The sequence below is a fragment of the Scyliorhinus torazame genome, chromosome 4, assembly GCF_047496885.1.
Source record: "Scyliorhinus torazame isolate Kashiwa2021f chromosome 4, sScyTor2.1, whole genome shotgun sequence".
In the NCBI taxonomy this organism is placed as follows: domain Eukaryota; kingdom Metazoa; phylum Chordata; class Chondrichthyes; order Carcharhiniformes; family Scyliorhinidae; genus Scyliorhinus; species Scyliorhinus torazame.
Window position 1 is genome coordinate 364,803,524 of NC_092710.1, and position 20,475 is coordinate 364,823,998.

Below are 20,475 nucleotides of genomic sequence, written 5' to 3' on the forward strand. Positions count from 1 at the left end.
CTGCAACCCAGGGGGGTGGGGGGGGGGGGGGGGGGAGGAACCAGGAGGACTCTCAGGGATGTTAGTGTATATGTATAATATGTATAGGTTGTTGTTATAGGTAATTGTACATTGGACTGCTGAATTGTATTTTTGGAGAGTATTTATTTGGGGCAAGGCAGTTGCCACTTAGTTTTACAAAGAACAAAGAACAAAGAAATGTACAGCACAGGAACAGGCCCTTCGGCCCTCCAAGCCCGTGCCGACCATACTGCCCGACTAAGCTACAATCTTCTACACTTCCTGGGTCCGTATCCTTCTATTCCCATCCTATTCATATATTTGTCAAGATGCCCCTTAAATGTCCCTATCGTCCCTGCCTCCACTACCTCCTCCGGTAGTGAGTTCCAGGCACCCACTACCCTCTGCGTAAAAAACTTGCCTCGTACATCTACTCTAAACTTTGCCCCTCTCACCTTAAACCTATGCCCCCTAGTAATTGACCCCTCTACCCTGGGGAAAAGCCCCTGACTATCCACTCTGTCTATGCCCCTCATAATTTTGTATACCTCTATCAGGTCGCCCCTCAACCTCCTTCGTTCCAGTGAGAACAAACCGAGTTTATTCAATCGCTCCTCATAGCTTATGCCCTCCATACCAGGCAACATTCTGGTAAATCTCTTCTGCACCCTCTCTAAAGCCTCCACATCCTTCTGGTAGTGTGGCGACCAGAATTGAACACTATACTCCAAGTGTGGCCTAACTAAGGTTCTATACAGCTGCAACATGACTTGCCAATTCTTATACTCAATGCCCCGGCCAATGAAGGCAAGCATGCCGTATGCCTTCTTGACTACCTTCTCCACCTGTGTAGCCCCTTTCAGTGATCTGTGGACCTGTACTCCTAGATCTCTTTGACTTTCAATACTCTTGAGGGTTCTACCATTCACTGTATATTCCCTACCTGCATTAGCCCTTCCAAAATGCATTACCTCACATTTGTCCAGGTTAAACTCCATCTGCCATCTCTCCGCCCAAGTCTCCAGACAATCTAAATCCTGCTGTATCCTCAGACAGTCCTCATCGCTATCCGCAATTCCACCAACCTTTGTGTCGTCTGCAAACTTACTAATCAGACCAGTTACATTTTCCTCCAAATCATTTATATAATTTGTTTTTTAATTTTGGTGTTGTTTATATATTATTTATTTCTTGCTTAAAACTGGCCATTGTTATTTATATTGTTATATTACTGTGTAAAGGATACACAATGTACTGTCATGGTTGGCCAAAAATTTTGCATAAAATATATTTTTAAAAAAAGAAGGCAAATGCAATGTTAGCATTCATGTCAAGAGGGCTAGAATACAAGACCAGGGATGTACTTCTGAGGCTGTATAAGGCTCCGGTCAGACCCCATTTGGAGTATTGTGAGCAGTTTTGGGCCCCGTATCTAAGGAAGGATGTGCTGGCCTTGGAAAGGGTCCAGAGGAGGCTCACAAGAATGATACCTGGAATGAAGAGCTTGTCGTATGAGGAACGGTTGAGGACTCTGGGTCTGTACTTGTTGGAGTTTAGAAGGATGAGGGGGGATCTTATTGAAACTTACAGGACACTGCGAGGCCTGGATAGAGTGGATGTGGAGAGAATGTTTCCACTCTCCAATTGTCACATCTCCCAATAAATTACTCTCTGTCTCTTCATTCTTTAACTTTACACCTCAACATCCTAACAGAATCATTTCACTGAAATGTGCAGAGTTTATCTGATATGAAACTAGTGATGTGATCAGTGACCCAGATTTATTTGTGAGGAAGAATCTAACACGAGACCAAATGTGTAAATGCATCACCCTCTTTATTTCACAGTGAGAATCCATTCCCAGCAGTTTGAAAAACTAAAGACAAACAAAGACTAGAAGACGATGGATTATTTACTGCACCAGACAAACCTGTGAATGGGTCACCTGTTAACGGGAGTCAGATCTGAATCGATCATTTTCTCAGTCACAGATTCAGTCTGTCGATATTCCCAAAGTCAGCTCCCAGTGTGGGTTTGAGGAGATCTGAATGGAAACTTTATTCCATCTTCAGTCTCTGGATTCTAATTTTAAACTGGGATTCTTTCTCCGGTTTAAGGACCAGTTTTAAGCTGCTTCACACCTGGGTCACAAAACTCCCACTTTCACTTTCCTGACCTGGGCCCATCTGTTTCCTGAACTTGGACTGATCTGAATCAGACCAAACCGGGTTGAGAAATAACCTTTGTAATCATCCCCACCACAATGTCCAGTGTTTGATTCTCAGGACTGGCAGGAAAAGGGAATATTTTACTGCCCACACAGGATGTTGTCTCCATTAGCAGGTTTCTCCAGTGAGTGACGTGTTCTTCCTACAGTGTCCAGTGTCTATTCCACACAGTCTGTTATATGGTCCATTCCCATTATATTTCAGAGCACAGGACACAGAACTATTCAAACATTGAAGGAAAATCTTCCAGATGATGTGATGAAAATCTCATTATTTTACAAATGGTGAACACACTGTCTCTTTACAGTTTAAACATTCCCTCGTAAATAAATAATTCCATCTGGAACTAACTCCGAGTGAGAGAGCCCGGGAACAGTCCCACATCTGATCGCTCCATGATTTCACATTTAGCAGCTTCAATACTCTGTGCTCTGTAACAAATCCCAACTCTTTTCACATCAACTTGAAACATTCTGGTCAGTATGATGGATAAATATGAATATATTCCATGGCTGTGTGAAGATGGAAAATTCTGGAACTATATCTCTCACTAGGACCATCTCAGTCTCAGTCTCACAATTCATTGAAAGCAAGATTACAGAAAAAGCAAATTAGTGCAGTGATTAATCCCCGTTCCCCAATAGAGGGCCCACCACCCGGTACAATTGAGTTTTGCCCTGTATCTGTGCAGTGTGGAGACGTGTTCAGCAATGAATTTCAGACGTTGAAGGGAGACCTAATTATAAATAATATTAAGGGGAAATAGAGCAGGCGGGACTCAGAGACAGTCAAATATATCAGGGCTGGAGTCACATGTATGGTTAACGTGTGGGTGGACGATCACGTGTTTGCTCCACATTTGGTTGGTTAAGTGAGTGGTTAAGAACATGGCAGGTAGAATATGATGTGGTGATGTTTGGGCTCCTTAGTTAAGGGTGGATGATCCGGGTTTAGTGGGAGTGCATTCCCTGTTTATCAGACAGATTACACACTCGAGGGACAGTGTAGGAAGGTGGAGTTCAGGTCGAAGATCAGCCATGATCTTCCTGAATGGTGGAGCAGATTGAAGAGTCTCTGTTTTTATTTAATTTTCACAACAGACATTGCGTTCCCTCAAAAGGTCCTTCTTGAGGTAAGGAGATTAAACTGTATTCCAGATTAAACCCAATGGAAAGTTAAACAGTTTTAGAATAGAGTTAAGCACATTTCACTGTTTGATGCCATGAAAGGTACAGAACCTTCCAGAAGACCTTCATTCTCCAGTCTTCATAACACCTATTTCCATGAACCCTTGTGTGTTCAAATAAGCGATGGCAAAAAATGTACTATTGAAGGGCTGGTTGTCTTGTTCCAAATCCTTCAGGAATTGAATCACAAGTTCTTCAGTTTGTTGTTCATCAACCTTCTTGTCAAAAACCCTGCAACAGGATTAAGAACAGAGGATTTAATTTTTATACTCCTGACAAATCCTGTTTGGAAAGTCGGTTGCCAGGACAACAGGGACAGGAGTTGACCATTCAGCCCATTGAGTCGCCTGCACCAGTCAGTTAGTCCACAGCTGGGGTAAGACCATCGAGAAGCTGGCCAAATGGGCAGACAAGTGGCAGATAGAGTTTAACACAGAGAAATGTGAGGTGATGCATTTTACAGAAAGGGTGGAGAGAGTCTATCCAGACTTAATGGCTCAGTTCTAAAGAGAGTGCAGTAGCAGAGGGACCTCAGGGTGCCCTCCCCTGCCCCCCCCAGGATAGATTCTCTACCCTCTGTTCCCCGCCCGTTCATATATCTGTCTGGATGCATCTTGAATGATGCTCTCGTGCCTGCCTCTACAACCTCCGCTGGCAAAGAATTCCAGGCACCCATCACCCTCTGCGTAAAAACCTTTCCACGCACATATCCCTTAAACTTTCCCCCTCTCACCTTGAAATCGTGACCCCTTGTAATTGACACCCCCACTCTTGGAAAAAGCTTGTGCCTATCCACCTTGCCCATACATCTCATAATTTTGTAGACCTCAATTAGGTCCCCCCTCAACCTCCGTCTTTCCAACGAAAACAATCCTAATCTACTCAACCTTTCTTCATAGCTAGCACCCTCCATACCAGGCAACATCCTGGTGAACCTCCTCTGCACGCTCTCTAAAGCATCCACATCCTTCTGGTAATGTGGCGACCAGAACTGCACGCAGTATTCCAAATGTGGCCTAACCAAAGTTCTATACAACTGTAACATGACCTGCCGACTCTTGTACTCAATACCCCTTCCGATGAAGGAAAGCATGCTGTATGCCTTCTTGACCACTCTATCGACCTGCGCAGCCACCTTCAGGGTACAATGGACCTGAACTCCCAGATCTCTCAGTACATCAATTTTCCCCAGGGCTTTCTCATTTACCGTATAGTCCGCTCTTGAATTGGATCTTGCAAAATGCATCACCTCGCATTTGCCCGGATTGAAATCCATCTGCCATTTCTCCGCCCAACTCTCCAATCTAGCTATATTCTGCTGTATTCTCTGACAGTCCTCCTCGCTATCTGCTACTCCACCAATCTTAGTGTCATCTGCAAACTTGCTAATCAGACCACCTATACCTTCGTCCAGATCATTTATGTATATCACAAACAACAGTGGTCCCAGCACGGATCCCTGTGGAACACCACTAGTCACCTTTCTCCATTTTGAGACACTCCCTTCCACCACTACTCTGTCTCCTGTTGCCCAGCCAGTTCTTTATCCATCTAGCTAGTACACCCTGAACCCCATACGACTTCACTTTTCCCATCAACCTGCCATGGGAAACTTTATCAAACGCCTTACTGAAGTCCATGTATATGACATCTACAGCCCTTCCCTCATCAATTAACATTGTCACTTCCTCAAAGAATTCTATTAGGTTTGTAAGACATGACCTTCCCTGCACAAAACTTGCTGCCTATCACTGATAAGTCTATTTTCTTCCAAATGAGAATAGCTCCTATCCCTCAGTATCTTCTCCAACAGTTTGCCTACCACTGACGTCAAGCTCACAGGTCTATAATTCCCTGGATTACCCCTGCTACCCTTCTTAAACAAAGGGACAACATTAGTAATTCCCCAGTCCTCCATGACCTCACCTGTGTGCAAAGATATCTGCTAAGGCCCCAGCTATTTTGTTCCTCGCTTCCCTCAGTTACCTGGGATAGATCCCATCCGGACCTGGGAACTTGTCCACCTTAATGCCTTTCAGAATACCCAAAACTTCCCCCTTCCTTATGCCGACTTGACCTAGAGTATTTAAACATCCATCCCTAGCCTCAACATCCGTCATGTCGTCATTCCTGTACCAGCCTCCCTGAGCAGGTGCCGGAATGTGACGACTAGGGGCTTTTCACAGTAACTTCATTGAAGCCTACTTGTGACAATAAGCTATTTTCATTTCATTTCATTTCATGTCCCTCTCGTTGGTGAATACCTATGCAAAGTACTCATTAAGAATCTCACCCATTTCCTCTGACTCCACGCATAAATTCCCTCTTTTGTCTTTGAGTGGGCCAATCCTTTGTCTAGTTACCCGCTTGCTCCTTATATATGAATAAAAGGCTTTGGGATTTTCCTCAACCCTATTAGCCACAGATATTTGATGATCCCTTTTAGCCCTCTTTATTGCGGGTTTGAGATTTGTCCTACTTTCCCGATATTCCTCCAAAGCTTCGTCAGTTTTAAGTCGCCTAGATCTTATGTGTGCTTCCTTTTTCATTTTAGCTCGTCTCACAATTCCACCCGTCATCCATGGTTCCCTAATCTTGCCATTTCTATCCCTCATTTTCACAGGGACATGTCTGTCCTGCACTCTATTCAACCTTTCCTTAAAAGACTCCCACATTTCAAATGTGGAATTACCCTTAAACAGCTGGTCCCAATCCACATTCCCTAACTCCTGCCGAATTTTGTTATACTTGGCTTTTCCCCAATTTAGCACTCTTCATTTAGGACCACTCTCGTCTTTGTCCATGAGTATTCTAAAACTTACGGAATTGTGATCGCTATTCCCAAAGTAATCACTGACTGAAACTTCAACCACCTGGCCAGGATCATTCCCCAATACCAGGTCCAGTATGGCCCCTTCCCGAGTTGGACTATTTACGTACTGCTCTAAAAAACTCTCCTGGATGCTCCTTACAAATTCTGCTCCATCTGCGCCTCCAACACTACTTGAGTCCCATTCAATGTTGGGGAAGTTAAAATCTCCCATCACGACCACCCTATTGCTCCTACATTTTATCTATAATCTGTCTCCATATTTGTACCTCTACTTCACGCTGGCTTTTGGGAGGCCTGTAGTAAAGATGGGCAGCATGGTAGCATTGTAGACAGAACAATTGTTTCACAGCTTGTTGTGAAAACTCGGAAGAATATGACATTTGAAACATGAAAGTAACACTGAGAATGCCTGAGGCTTTTAAATGAAAGGGAGAAGTCCCACAAGGGGTTAACAGCAGCAGCCTGTTTTGAGAGCAGACAACTTCACAGAGGGAAGAAAACAGATAGGAGCTTCATTTTAATTTACAAGTTAGAAAAGACATTTGATTGACTAAAAAACTCTTAAGGTTATATGAAAGGGAACAGTATCTCACAAATCTTTAAGTAATGAATTATTTTATTGAACAATTAGGAAAAGCAGCCAGAATCTAAAGTATAAGATAAGGAACAACTGTTAAGTGTGAAAAGTTGCTGACACTGGTAATAAAGTGAAACAACTGATTTACAAATTAAGAAAATAGAAGGTGACAAGGTTATATTATAACGTACATCACATTTGAAGTTAAAACCCTTTGGAAGATGGCCAAAGCAGATAAAGTTAGAGTCAGGGGGGATAGCCCGAACAAGACATTAGCTTCACCTGAAGATGACCCGGGTCGAATCGGAGAAAACTCATTGAAAAAGACATAAAACCAAAAGAGTGCGAACTAAGGCACAGACAAATTTATGACATGTCGAGCAAAGCGAGAAAGGTCCAGTCACGGATGGCGAGCTGCTGAGGAATAAAGCTGCACTCGCGCTGTTGAAGCAGCACCACGCGGCTAAACTGCTAAAACTTAGCCTTCGGACTGTCAGGCAGACAATCTGAAGGGTGCCAGGTTCAGAGGTTAAGGGGCCCAAAATGGCTATAAAAACTGGGGAAAATGAGCCGATAATCAGAGAATCTTCCTCGGTGATGGGACAAGCAGGATCGACAGACCGAGCAGCCCAGAGAAGTCAGCAGAAGACCAAAAGCTAAAGAAAACTGATTGTCAAGAGAGACTTGAAAGTCTGCAACTGGACCGAACAAGAAAAGATCCTTTTACCTTTCTGTAAAAGTAGTTATTCTCTTTTAACTTGAAAATAAAGTGAAGTTGAAATTGATAACCTGAAAGAGTGGTTATTATTATTTTCCTGACAAAGTTTACTTTACTTCACTTAGCAAGCTGGACCCGTGTGTAAGTTACGAAGTGGTAAGTGAATAAAATTCTTCTACGAAGATACGGGTTATACCGGGGGATAACTTGAAACACTAGTTTGACCCAAATAGCACCCGCCAAAGTCTGTGTAGGAGTCGGGGAGTGAGAATCCCTGCTCACCATTTAGAATAAATCGACCCTTTTTGGTATAGGGGGAATTCTAAGAATAGTGGGGAGGTAAAAACTATAAGCTCCAGGGTCCCAGGTTCGATTCCGGGTTGGGTCACTGTCTGTGAGGAGTCTGCACATCCTCCCCGTGTGTGCGTGGGTTTCCTCCGGGTGCTACGGTTTCCTCCCACAGTCCAAAGATGTGCAGGTTAGGTGGATTGGCCATGATAAATTGCCCTTAGTGTCCAAAATTGCCCTTAGTGTTGGGTGGGGTTACTGGGTTATGGGGATAGGGTGGAGATGTGGACCTTGGGTAGGGTGCTCTTTCCAAGAGCCGGTGCAGACTCGATGGGCCGAATGGCCTCCTTCTGCACTGTAAATTCTATGATCTATGATAAAAGTCCCAACAATGTTACTGCATCCTTCCTATTTCTTAGCTCTACCCATATTGCCTCAGTGCTCGAATCCTCCATTGTGCCCTCCTTAAACACAGCTGTGATATCTTCTCTGACCAGTAATGCAACTCCTCCACCCCTTTTACTTCCCTCTCTATCCCTCCTGAAGCATCTATACCCTGGGATATTTAGTTGCCAGTCTTGCTCTTCCCTCAACCAAGTCTCAGTAATACCAATAACATCATACTCCCAGGTACTAATCCAAGCCCTAAGTTCATCTGCCTTACCTGCTACACTTCTTGCATTAAAACAAATGCACCTCAGACCACCAGTCCCTTTGCGTTCATCATCTCTTCCCTGTCTACTCTTCCCCTTAATCACATTGAGTTTATTATCTAGTACTCTAGTACTTTTAGTGTTCAATTCTGGTCGCCACACTACCAGAAGGATGTGGAGGCTTTAGAGAGGGTGCAGAAGAGATTTACCAGAATGTTGCCTGGTATGGAGGGCATTAGCTATGAGGAGCGGTTGAATAAACTCGGTTTATTCTCACTGGAACGAAGGAGGTTGAGGGGCGACCTGATAGAGGTCTACAAAATTATGAGGAGCATAGACAGAGTGGATAGTCAGAGGCTTTTCCCCGGGGTAGAGGAGTCAATTACTAGGGGGCATAGGTTTAAGGTGAGAGGGGCAAGGTTTAGAGTAGATGTATGAGGCAAGTTTTTTACACAGAGGGTAGTGGGTGCCTGGAACTCGCTACCGGAGGAGGTGGTGGAAGCAGGGACGATAGTGACGTTTAAGGGGCATCTTGACAAATATATGAATAGGATTGGAGTAGAGGGATACGGACCCAGGAAGTGTAGAAGATTGTAGTTTAGTCGGGCAGCATGGTCGGCATGGGCTTGGAGGCCCGAAGGGCCTGTTCCCGGGCTGTACATTTCTTTGTTCTTTGTTGTTCTTTGTACCTTACTGGCTTTAGTTGCTGCCTCTTTACTGACCTCTAACTTCCTAATCTGGTTCCCATCCCCCTGCCACATTAGTTTAAAACCTCCCCAACAGTGTTAGCAAAAGCTAACATTGGTTCCAGTCCTGCCCAGGTGCCGACCATCCGATTTGTAATGGTCCCACCACCCCCAGAACCGGTTCCAATGTCCCAAAATTCTGAACCCCTCTCTCCTGCACCATCTCTCAAGCCACGTATTCATTCTGACTATTCTTGAATTTCTACTCTGACTGTCTCGTGGCACTGGTAGCAATCCTGAGATTATTACCTTTGTGGTTTGTAACTACTTTTTAAACTTATCTCCCAACTCCCTAAATTCTGATTGTAGGATCTCATCCCGTTTTGACCTATATAGTTGGTGCCTATATGCACCACGACAACTGGCTGTTCACCCTCCCCCTTCAGTATGTCCTGCAGCCGATCTGAGACATCCCCGACCTGTGCACCCGGGAGGCAACATACCATTCGGGAGTCTCGTTTTCGACCGCAGAAACACCTGTTTACTCACCTTACGATTGAATCCCCTATGACTATAGCCCTGCCAGTCTTTCTCCCGCCCTTCTGTGCAGCAGAGCCAGCCACGGTGCCATGAGCCTGGCTACTCCTGCCTTCCCCTGGTGAGTCATCTCCCCCAACAGTATCCAAAACGAAATACCTGTTTTGGAGGGAGATGACCGCAGGGGACACCTGCACTGCCTTTCTGCTCTTTCTCTGCCTTTTGGTCACCCATTCCCTGTCTCCTTCACCAATCCTAATCTGCGGTATGACCAACTGACTGAATGTGCTATCCACGACCTCCTCAGCATCGCGGATGCTCCAAAGTTAGTCCACCTGCAGCTCCAGAGCCGTCATGCGGTCTAACAGGAGCTGCAGCTGGACACACTTCCCGCACATGAAGGAGTCAGGGGGCATCGGCCGAGTCCCTGAACTCCCACATTGAGCACGAGGAGTTGGGAGAGATTGGGCCCTTGGATCTTCCGTATTATGTGTTCTGGAGGGGGTCCTTCTGCTGGCCTGTTTCTGGGTGACCAATGTTGCTGGAAATCGATCTGCATTTTCAGGAGGTCCACCTTCTTTTGTCAACATGGCTCAGTGTTGTTGGACATCTTTTCAATATGACACCAGGGCAGGAGGGCGGACTAAACACCATCCAGGCCTGACCCACTGCTGAAAACAGCGGAAAACACCCAGGTGAATAATTAATGATGGGTGGGAAGATTCGGAGTGTTTTCCGGCAAGAAGCCACAGCAGGAACATTCCACATTCCCACCCACACCACAGCACTTAGTCTCAAAACGGGAGAATCCCGCCCCAGGCTGATGTTGATACAAGAGCTGACAGAAAGGAACATCAATCACAATATAGCAGTCACTAAACCCACCTGCTATAGTACCAAACAGGAGGTCCAGTTTGTAATGTAACTGCTGGATCTGTTGGTTCCGGTGGATTGATGACTTCGGGAACTATCAGGACAAATACACTGAATCTTTGTTGTATTTTGCCATTTTTCAAGTATCCAAAAACTCCCCAAGGTGCAGCGAGAGGAATAACGGTACCTGTAGACAGAGAGACACAGCATTTAACTGGGTGATCAGCTTACGGGGAGTAAAAAGTTACAGGTGAGGGGGTAGGGTGACTTTGTTGAAATGTGGAAAATGTTGTGATATCACTTTAAGGGAATATGCAAATGAACAAGTAGCCAGGATGTAGAGCAGCACGTGACAAACTAACTCCACCATCAACAACCAAGAAACAAATCACCCCGAAGCCCTGACAATCGTGGCTGGAGACTTCAACCAGGCCCACCTCAGGAAGGTTCCACCCAAACTCCATCAACATATCTCCTGCTCCACCAGAGGTGCAAACAGCCTGGACGCTGCTACACGAGCATCAAAGGAGCCTCAAGAATGATGCATAGAAACAGCTTCTTCCCCACAGCTACTAGACTCCTCAACGACTCCCCCTCGGACTGACTGTTCCCTGTAAGAACACTATTCACGACGCCCTATGCTGCCCTTGCTCGTGTATTTGCTTTGTTCGGCCCCTTGTTCCGCACTGTAACCAATCACTGTTTGTGATTGTAGCATTTGTCAATGTTCTCTGTTGATTATTCTTTGGTCTACTCTGTAAATACTGCGTGCGTTCCCTCGGCCGCAGGAAAATACTTTTCACTGTACTTCGGTACAAGTGACAATCAATCAAATCGAATCAATCAATCAGTCAGCCTGTGACCAGCCTGGGCCCACTCGCAGTGTGAGAGCCGACACCATATTGAAATGTCCGTCCCGCTCACTCATATCACTCTGTGCAGCCCCCTCCCTTCACCAGACTGTGCAGCACGTTAACACCCAGCTGGGAAAGTCTCACAGCCTCGAGGGACAGTCTGTTCCTCAATCTACCCCCTGCCCCCCTCCCGAGACCTACCCCCACACCACCCTCCCTGCCCCCCCGAGCCCCAACCCCCCACCCCCTCTCCCTGCCCCCCCGAGCCCTACCCCCCACACCCACCTCCCTGCCCCCAAACCCTACCCCCCACATCCCCCTCCCTGCCCCCGAGCCCTACCCCCCAAACCCCCCTCCCTGCCCCCCCGAGCCTACCCCCCACACCCCCCTTGCTGCCCACCGAGCCCTACCCCCGCGCACCCCCCTCCTCCCAGAGCCCGACTCCCCACACCCTCCTCCCTGCCCCCCCAAGCCCTACTCCCCCACACCCCTCTCCCCCAAGCCCTACCCCCCCACATCCCCTCGCTGCCCCCCCGAACCCAAACCCCCCACCCCCCCTGAGCCCTGCCCCCCGAGCCCATCTCCTGTCAGGCGCTGATGCCCCACATGGATCTCCACCCACAGCCTCTGGTGTTTTTGTCCTTGGCCTTCCCGTGAATTGTGTGCTTGCCCTTTGACCCCATTGTTTGTGAACATTTCGCCATCGTTATCGAGCTCCAGCCTCCCTCCCATTGGCTCCCCTCTGCCTGCCAGTCTTCACTTTCCTCATCCACCTCCTTCCCCTCTTGATTTACGCTAAAAGCAATGATTCACAACTTCACTGAAGTAAAATCAGCAGATAGAAAAGAATGACCAGGGGGCCAAATATAGAGATGTGAAGCTCTGCAGAAATCAGGCAAATTAAAGAAAAGTAGAGACAACATGTCTACAAGAACACAAATTAGACCCAAATCAAAGTCAGAATTATGAGCTGGTGACACAATTTGATAATAAAACTGTAGAAATGACAGGAACCAAAGTTCACACCCCTATTGAAACCAAATCATTTTTGAATATCACAAAGGAACTTTGAACATCACAAAGGAAACAATGTAATCAGAGACCTGAGAGCTGAGGTCATGTCAAAATGAATACTAAATTGTATTAGAATGTTTAGATCACAGATACTTTTTATAATCCAAGTGAAACAAAAGTTACTTTACAATAAAGCCATAAAAACTTAATAACTGTTAGAAAGAGATTATAAACCCAGAGACCAGAGCAAGGACTACCAGAACTCAGAGAGAGAAGGAGAGAGGGGGAGAGAAGCAGAGAAGCAGAGAAGGAACAAGAGAAGCAAGCAGAGTCAGCTTAAAGTCAGCTCGGTCTTGGGACATAGCGAAGTAGCCGAGCTAAAACAGCTAATACATCTAAGGAAGACCAGAAAGAGGAGGCAGAGTCAGCTCAGAGTCAGCTCAGAGACAGCCAGCAGAGCCAGCTCTCACAGCTCGGTACATGGGAAAGATAGGACACAGCAACCGAGCTCACCAGCGAATATATCTAAATAAGGCCAGATTTTAAAAAGAAGATTGATTGTCAAGTTGGGCCTGAAGGTCCCTTCAACCAACCAGAAGGATCGAGAAGCAAGATCTTTTAACTTTTCTGTAAAGACAGTGATTGTATCTTTAAATGAAAAAAATATATAATAATAAAATAACTTAAAAGTTTTAACCTGAAACAGTGGTTATTCCAAAGTCTACTTTACTTACTTAGCAATGCAGGACCCAGGATCGATGCTACTAAGTGGTAAGTAGATGAAATCTTCGGTGAAGGTATGGGTTATACCGGGGGATATACCTGAATAGCACCAACTGAAGCCTGCATAGGAGTCAGGGAGTGAGAATCCCTATTCACCACTTAGAATGTCGGCCCTTTTTGGTATTGGGGGAATTCTAAGAATAGTGGTGAGTTTTCAACAACACACTGTTGCTTCACAGCACCAGGGACCCGGGTTCGATTCCCGGCTTGGGTCACTGTCGGTGCAGAGTGCCATGGGAGTGTCCCTTTAAGACATGTTTTGTCTTATCACATGGCTTCAGTGATGTCATTGTGTGGGTGGAGCTGGGCTGTGGCTCTGAGTTTTACTTTCATTTTCACTTTTGGCTGCTGTCTTCTGAAAGAGAAGTATCTTGGAGTCTCTCTCTCTACCTTCAGTTTAAAAGATGTTTCCAGTCTGCTTGGTAACTTGAAAATAAATAATTACTTCCTGGAATTCAAACCTGCTGTTTTGGGAAGCAAACAGGAGCATGAAATGAAAATGGCTTATTGTCACAAGTAGGCTTCAAATGAAGTTACTGTGAAAAGCCCCTAGTTGCCACATTCCGGCGCCTGTTCGGGGAGGCTGGTATGGGAATTGAACCGTGCTGCTGGCCTGCCTTGGTCTGCTTTCAAAGCCAGCTCTTTAGCCCTGTGCTAAACCAGCCAGCCCTAGGGGCTTTTCACAATAACTTACTTGCGGTGTTAATGTTAGTCTATTTGTGACAATAATAAAGAATATAATAAAGAGTGATTATTTGGCCACTTTCCAGCAGTATGTAATTCAAACTGGTTACACTATCGCAGGAGGCTCCACAACTGAAGGGGCTGGTTTAGCACAGTGGGCTAAACAGCTGGCTTGTAATGCAAAACAATGTCACCAGCGCAGGTTCAATTCCCGTACCGACCTCCCCGAACAGGCGCCGGAATGTGGCAACTAGGGGCTTTTCACAGTAACTTCATTGAAGCCAACTTGTGACAATACGTGATTATTATTATTATTATTATGTGGTGGGCTTCTCGGGTATCGGCTGCTCATTCAACCTCAACCGCCATTAACTATTAAACATTCACCCTCAACCGCCATTAACCATTAAACATTCACCCTCAACCACCATTAACCATTAAACATTCGCCCTCAACCACCATAAACAAAAAAACATTCACCATTAACCGTGAAACATTCACCCTCAACCACCATTAACCATTAAACATTCACCCTCAACCACCATTAACCATTAAACATTCACCCTCAACCACCATTAACCATTAAACATTCACCATCAACCACCATTAACTATTAAATATTCACCCTCAACCACCATTAACCATTAAACATTCACCCTCAACCACCATTAACCATTAAACATTCACCCTCAACCACCATTAACTATTAAACATTCACCCTCAACCACCATTAACAATTAAACATTCACCCTCAACCACCATTAACCATTAAACATTCACCCTCAACCACCATTAATCACTAAACATTCACCCTCAACCACCATTAACCATCAAACATTCACCCTCTACCACCATCTGGGGCTGGTTTAGCACACTGGGCTAGATAGCCGGCTATTAAAGCAGACCCAGGCAGACTAGCAGCATGGTTCTATTCCCGTACCCGCCTCCCCGAACAGGCGCCGGAATGTATCAACTAGGGGCTTTTCACAGTAACTTAATTGAAGCCTACTTGTGACAATAAGCGATTTTAATTTCATTCATTAAACATTCACCCTCAACCACCATTAACCAATAAACATTCACCCTCAACCACCATTAACCATTAAACATTCACCCTCAACCACCATTAACCATTAAACATTCACCCTCAATCACCAAAAACCATTAAATATTCACCCTCAACCACCATTAATCATTAAACATTCACCCTCAATCACCATTAACCATTAAACATTCACCCTCAACCACCATTAACCATTAAATATTCACCTTCAACCACCATTAACCATTAAACATTCACCCTCACCCACGATAAACCATTAAATATTCACCCTCAACCACCATTAACCATTAAACATTCACCCTCAATCACCAAAAACCATTAAACATTCACCCTCAACCACCATTAACCATTAAACATTCACCCTCAATCACCAAAAACCATTAAACATTCACCCTCAACCACCATTAACCATTAAACATTCACCCTCAATCACCAAAAACCATTAAATATACACCCTCAACCACCATGAACTATTAAACATTCACCTCAACCACCATTAACCATTAAACATTCACGCTCAACCACCATTAACCAATAAACATTCACCCTCAACCACCATAAACCATTCAACATTCACCCTCAACCACCATTAACCATTAAGCTTCACCCTCAACCACCATTAACCATTAAACATTCACCCTCAACCGCCATTAACCGTTAAATATTCACCCTCAACCACCATTAACCAATAAACATTCACCCTCAGCCACCATTAACCATTAAACATTCACCCTCAACCAACATTAACCGTTAAATATTCACCCTCAACCACCATTAACCGTTAAATATTCACCCTCAACCACCATTAACCGTTAAATATTCACCCTCAACCGCCATTAACCATTAAATATTCACCCTCAACCACCATTAACCGTTAAATATTCACCCTCAACCACCATTAACCAATAAACATTCACCCTCAACCACCATTAACCATTAAACATTCACGCTCAACCACCATTAACCAATAAACATTCACCCTCAACCACCATAAACCATTAAATATTCACCCTCAACCACCATTAACTGTTAAACATTCACCCTCAACCACCATTAACCATTAAACATTCACCCTCAACCCCCATTAACCATTAAACATTCACCCTCAACAACCATTAACCGTTAAACATTCACCCTCAACTACCATTAACCATTAAACATTTACCCTCAAACACAATTAACCGTTAAACATTCACCCTTAACCACCATTAACCGTTAAACATTCACCCTCAACCATCATGAACCATTAAACATTCACCCTCAACCACCATTAACCATTAAACATTCACTCTCAACCACCATTAACTATTAAACATTCACCCTCAACCACCATTAACCATTAAACATTCGCCCTCAACCACCATTAACCATGAAACATTCACCCTCAACCACCATTAACCATTTAGTGTGAGGTGATTCATTTTGGAAGGAATAACAGGAAGACAGAGTATTGGGCTAATGGTAAGATTCTTGGCAGTGTAGATGAGCAGAGAGATCTCGGTGTCCATGTACACAGATCCCTGAAAGTTGCCACCTAGGCTGAGAGGGTTGTTAAGAAGGCGTACGGTGTGTTAGCTTTTGGTGGTAGAGGGATTGCGTTTCAGAGCCATGAGGTCATGTTGCAGCTGTACAAAACTCTGGTGCGGCCGCATTTGGAGTATTGTGTGTAATTCTGGTCGCCGCATTATAGGAAGGACGTGGAAGCATTGGAAAGGGTGCAGAGGAGATTTACCAGAATGTTGCCTGGTATGGAGGGAAGACCTTATGAGGAAAGGCTGAGGGACTTGAGGCTGTTTTCGTTAGAGAGAAGAAGGTTAAGAGGTGACTTAATTGAGGCATACAAGATGATCAGAGGATTAGATAGGGTGGACAGTGAGAGCCTTTTTCCTCAGATGGTGATGTCTAGCACGAGGGGATTGAGGGGAGATAGATATAAGACAGATGTCCGAGGTAGGTTCTTTACTCAGAGAGTAGTAAGGGCGTGGAATGCCCTGCCTGCAACAGTAGTGGACTTGCCAACACTAAGGGCATTCAAATGGTCATTGGATAGACATATGGACGATAAGGGAATAGTGTAGTTGGGCTTGAGAGTGGATTCACAGGTCGGCGCATCATCGAGGGCCGAAGGGCCTGTACTGCGCTGTAATGTTCTATGTTCTATATTCTATAAACATTCACCCTCAACCACCATATACCATTAAACATTTACCCTCAACCACCATTAACCATTAAATAACTGGACGCAGTTAGTTCCACAGGATTTCTCTTTAACAAGGTAGAATTTCCTGTCACTGAGTCTCAGACAGGAGCCAGCATTCCCACAGCATCCACTGAGCTGAGAGAGATGCAGTTTCTCAGCTTCCACAAGGGTTCATGTCGTCTCCAATCGCGGGTTCATGCCTGAGAAAGAGCCTTTATTACACTCGGGAAATTCAGCAACCACATCTGGAATCTCACTCCCAGTGCATGTGGGAAACCTTCCCGTTTTCTGGGAACATAAAGCCGGCAGGTATCAAAGAAGTATATAATAGGGTGGGAGTAGTTGGGGACTATAACTTTCCCAACATTAACTGGGACAGCCATAGCACTCGGGGTTTTGATGGAGAGAACTTTGTCGAGAGTATTCAGGAAGAATTCCTCATTTAATATGTGGATAGCCCGACCAGAGAGGGGGGGGAAACTTGACACCCTCTTGGGGAATAACGAAGGTCAGGTGACAGACGTGTGAGTGAGGGATCACTTTGGGACCAGTGACCAGAATTCCATTAGTTTTAAGATAGCTCCGGAGAATGATAGTTCTGGCCCAAAAGTTAAAATTCTAAATTGGGGCAAGGCCAATTTCGGGGGTATTAGGCAGGAACTTTCAAAAGTTGATTGCGGGGGAGCCTATTTACAGGCAAGGGGACAGCTGGGAAATGGGAATCTTTCAAAAAGGTGTTAACTAGGGTTCAGGGTGAGCACATTCCTCTTAGAGTGAAGGGTAAGGCTGGGAGAAGTGGGGAACCCTGGATGACTCGGGATATTGAAGCCATGGTCAAAAGGAAGACGGAGGCATATGACGTGCTGAGGCAGCTGGGATCAAGTGGATCCCTTGAAGAGTACAAGGCTTGTGGGTGTAGAGTTAAGAGAGAAATCAGGAGGGCAAAAAGGGGACATGAGATTGTCTTGGCAGATAAGGCAAAGGAAAATCCAAAGAGCTTTTCCAGATGCATACTGGGTAAAAGGGTGACTGGGGAGAGGGTGGGGCCTCTTCAGGATAAACAAGGTCATCTATGTGCAGATCCACAAGGGATGGGAGAGGTCCTAAATGAATATTCCTCGTCAGTATTTACTGTTGAGAAAGGCACGAATGTTAGGGAAATTGGGGAAATAAAAAGTGATGTCTTGAGGAGTGTCCATATTACAGAGAAGGAGGTGCTGGAGGTATTAAAGCACATCAAGATAGACAAATCCCCGGGACCTGATGAAATGTATCCCAGGACGTTGTGGGAGGCTCGGGAGGAAATTGCCGGCCCCCTGGCTGAGATATTTAATTCATCGACAGTCACAGGAGAAGTGCCTGAAGATTGGAGGGTTGCAAATGTTGTGCCCTTGTTTAAGAAGAGCTGTAGGGATAAGCCTGGGAATTACAGACCGGGTAGCCTGACTTCTGCAGTGGGTAAGTTGTTAAAGGTATTCTGAGGGACAGGATCTACAGGCATTTAGACAGGCAAGGGCTAATTAGGGAAGGTCAGCGTGGCTTTGTAAGGGGAAAGTCATGCCTCACCAATTTGAGTTTTTTGAAGGGGTTACCAAGAAGGTAGATGAGGGCAGTGTGGTCGACGTTGTCCAAATGGACTTTAGCAAGGCCTTTGACAAGGTACCGCATGGTAGGTTGTTGCAAAAGGTTAAATCTCACAGTATCCAGGGCGCGGTAGCCAATTGGATACAAAATTGTCTTGGCGACCGAAGCTAAAGGGTGGTTGTGAAGGGTTATTTTTCAAACTGGAGGCCTGTGAGCAGCGGTGTGGCTCGGGGATCGGGGCTGGGTCCACTGTTATCTGTTGTATATACTATTGATTTGGATGAGAATGTAGGAGGCATGGTTAGTAACTTTGCAGATAACACCAAGATTGGTGTCATAGTGGACAGTGAAGAAGGTTCTATAAGATTGCAACAGGGTCTTGACCAATTGGGCCAGTGAGCCGATGAATGGCAGATGGAGTTTAATTTGGATAAATGTGAGGTGATGCATTTTGGTCGATCGAATCGGGGCAGGACCTACTCAGTTAAGAACAAAGAACAAAGAACAAAGAAATGTACAGCACAGGAACAGGCCCTTCGGCCCTCCAAGCCCGTGCCGACCATGCTGCCCGACTAAACTACAATCTTCTACACTTCCTGGGTCCGTATCCCTCTATTCCCATCCTATTCATGTATTTGTCAAGATGCCCCTTAAATGTCACTATCGTCCCTGCTTCCACCACCTCCTCCGGTAGCGAGTTCCAGGCACCCACTACCCTCTGCGTAGAAAACTTGCCTCGTACATCTACTCTAAACCTTGCCCCTCTCACCTTAAACCTATGCCCCCTAGTAAGTGACCCCTCTACCCTGGGGAAAAGCCTCTGACTATCCACTCTGTCTATGCCCCTCATAATTTTGTAGACCTCTATCAGGTCTCCCCTCAACCTCCTTCGTTCCAGTGAGAACAAACCGAGTTTATTCAACCGCTCCTCATAGCTCATGCCCTCCATACCAGGCAACATTCTGGTAAATCTCTTCTGCACCCTCTCTAAAGCCTCCACATCCTTCTGGTAGTGTGGCGACCAGAATTGAACACTAGACTCCAAGTGTGGCCTAACTAAGGTTCTATACAGCTGCAACATGACTTGCCAATTCTTATACTCAATGCCCCGGCCAATGAAGGCAAGCATGCCGTATGCCTTCTTGACTACCTTCTCCACCTGTGTTGCCCCTTTCAATGATCTGTGGACCTGTACTCCTAGATCTCTTTGACTTTCAATACTCTTGAGGGTTCTACCATTCACTGTATATTCCCTACCTGCATTAGACCTTCCAAAATGCATTACCTCACATTTGTCCGGATTAAACTCCATCTGCCATCTCTCCGCCCAAGTCTCCAAGCAATCTAAATCCTGCTGTATCCTCTGACAGTCCTCATCACTATCCGCAATTCCACCAACCTTTGTGTCGTCTGCAAACTTACTAATCAGACCAGTTACATTTTCCTCCAAATCATTTATATATACTACAAAGAGCAAAGGTCCCAGCACTGATCCCTGTGGAACACCACTGGTCACAGCCCTCCAATTAGAAATGCATCCTTCCATTGCTACTCTCTGCCTTCTATGACCTAGCCAGTTCTGTATCCACCTTGCCAGCTCACCCCTGATCCCGTGTGACTTCACCTTTTGTACTAGTCTACCATGAGGGACTTTGTCAAAGGCCTTACTGAAGTCCATATAGACAACATCCACTGCCCTACCTGCATCAATCA

General features: G+C 45.4%; 1 protein-coding gene across 1 annotated transcript in view; it reads right to left on the reverse strand.

The window, feature by feature from the left end:
• Positions 1-3,480: 3,480 nt before the first annotated feature.
• The window catches only part of LOC140411528 (uncharacterized), a 151,267-nt gene continuing 134,272 nt past the window's right edge, over positions 3,481-20,475 (reverse strand). The window contains exons 5-6 of the mRNA XM_072500614.1: positions 10,593-10,767; positions 3,481-3,646 (exon numbers count right to left, since the gene is read on the reverse strand). Coding sequence (XP_072356715.1) covers positions 3,481-3,646; positions 10,593-10,767 — 341 coding nt within the window. The remainder of the gene's footprint in view (positions 3,647-10,592; positions 10,768-20,475) is intronic.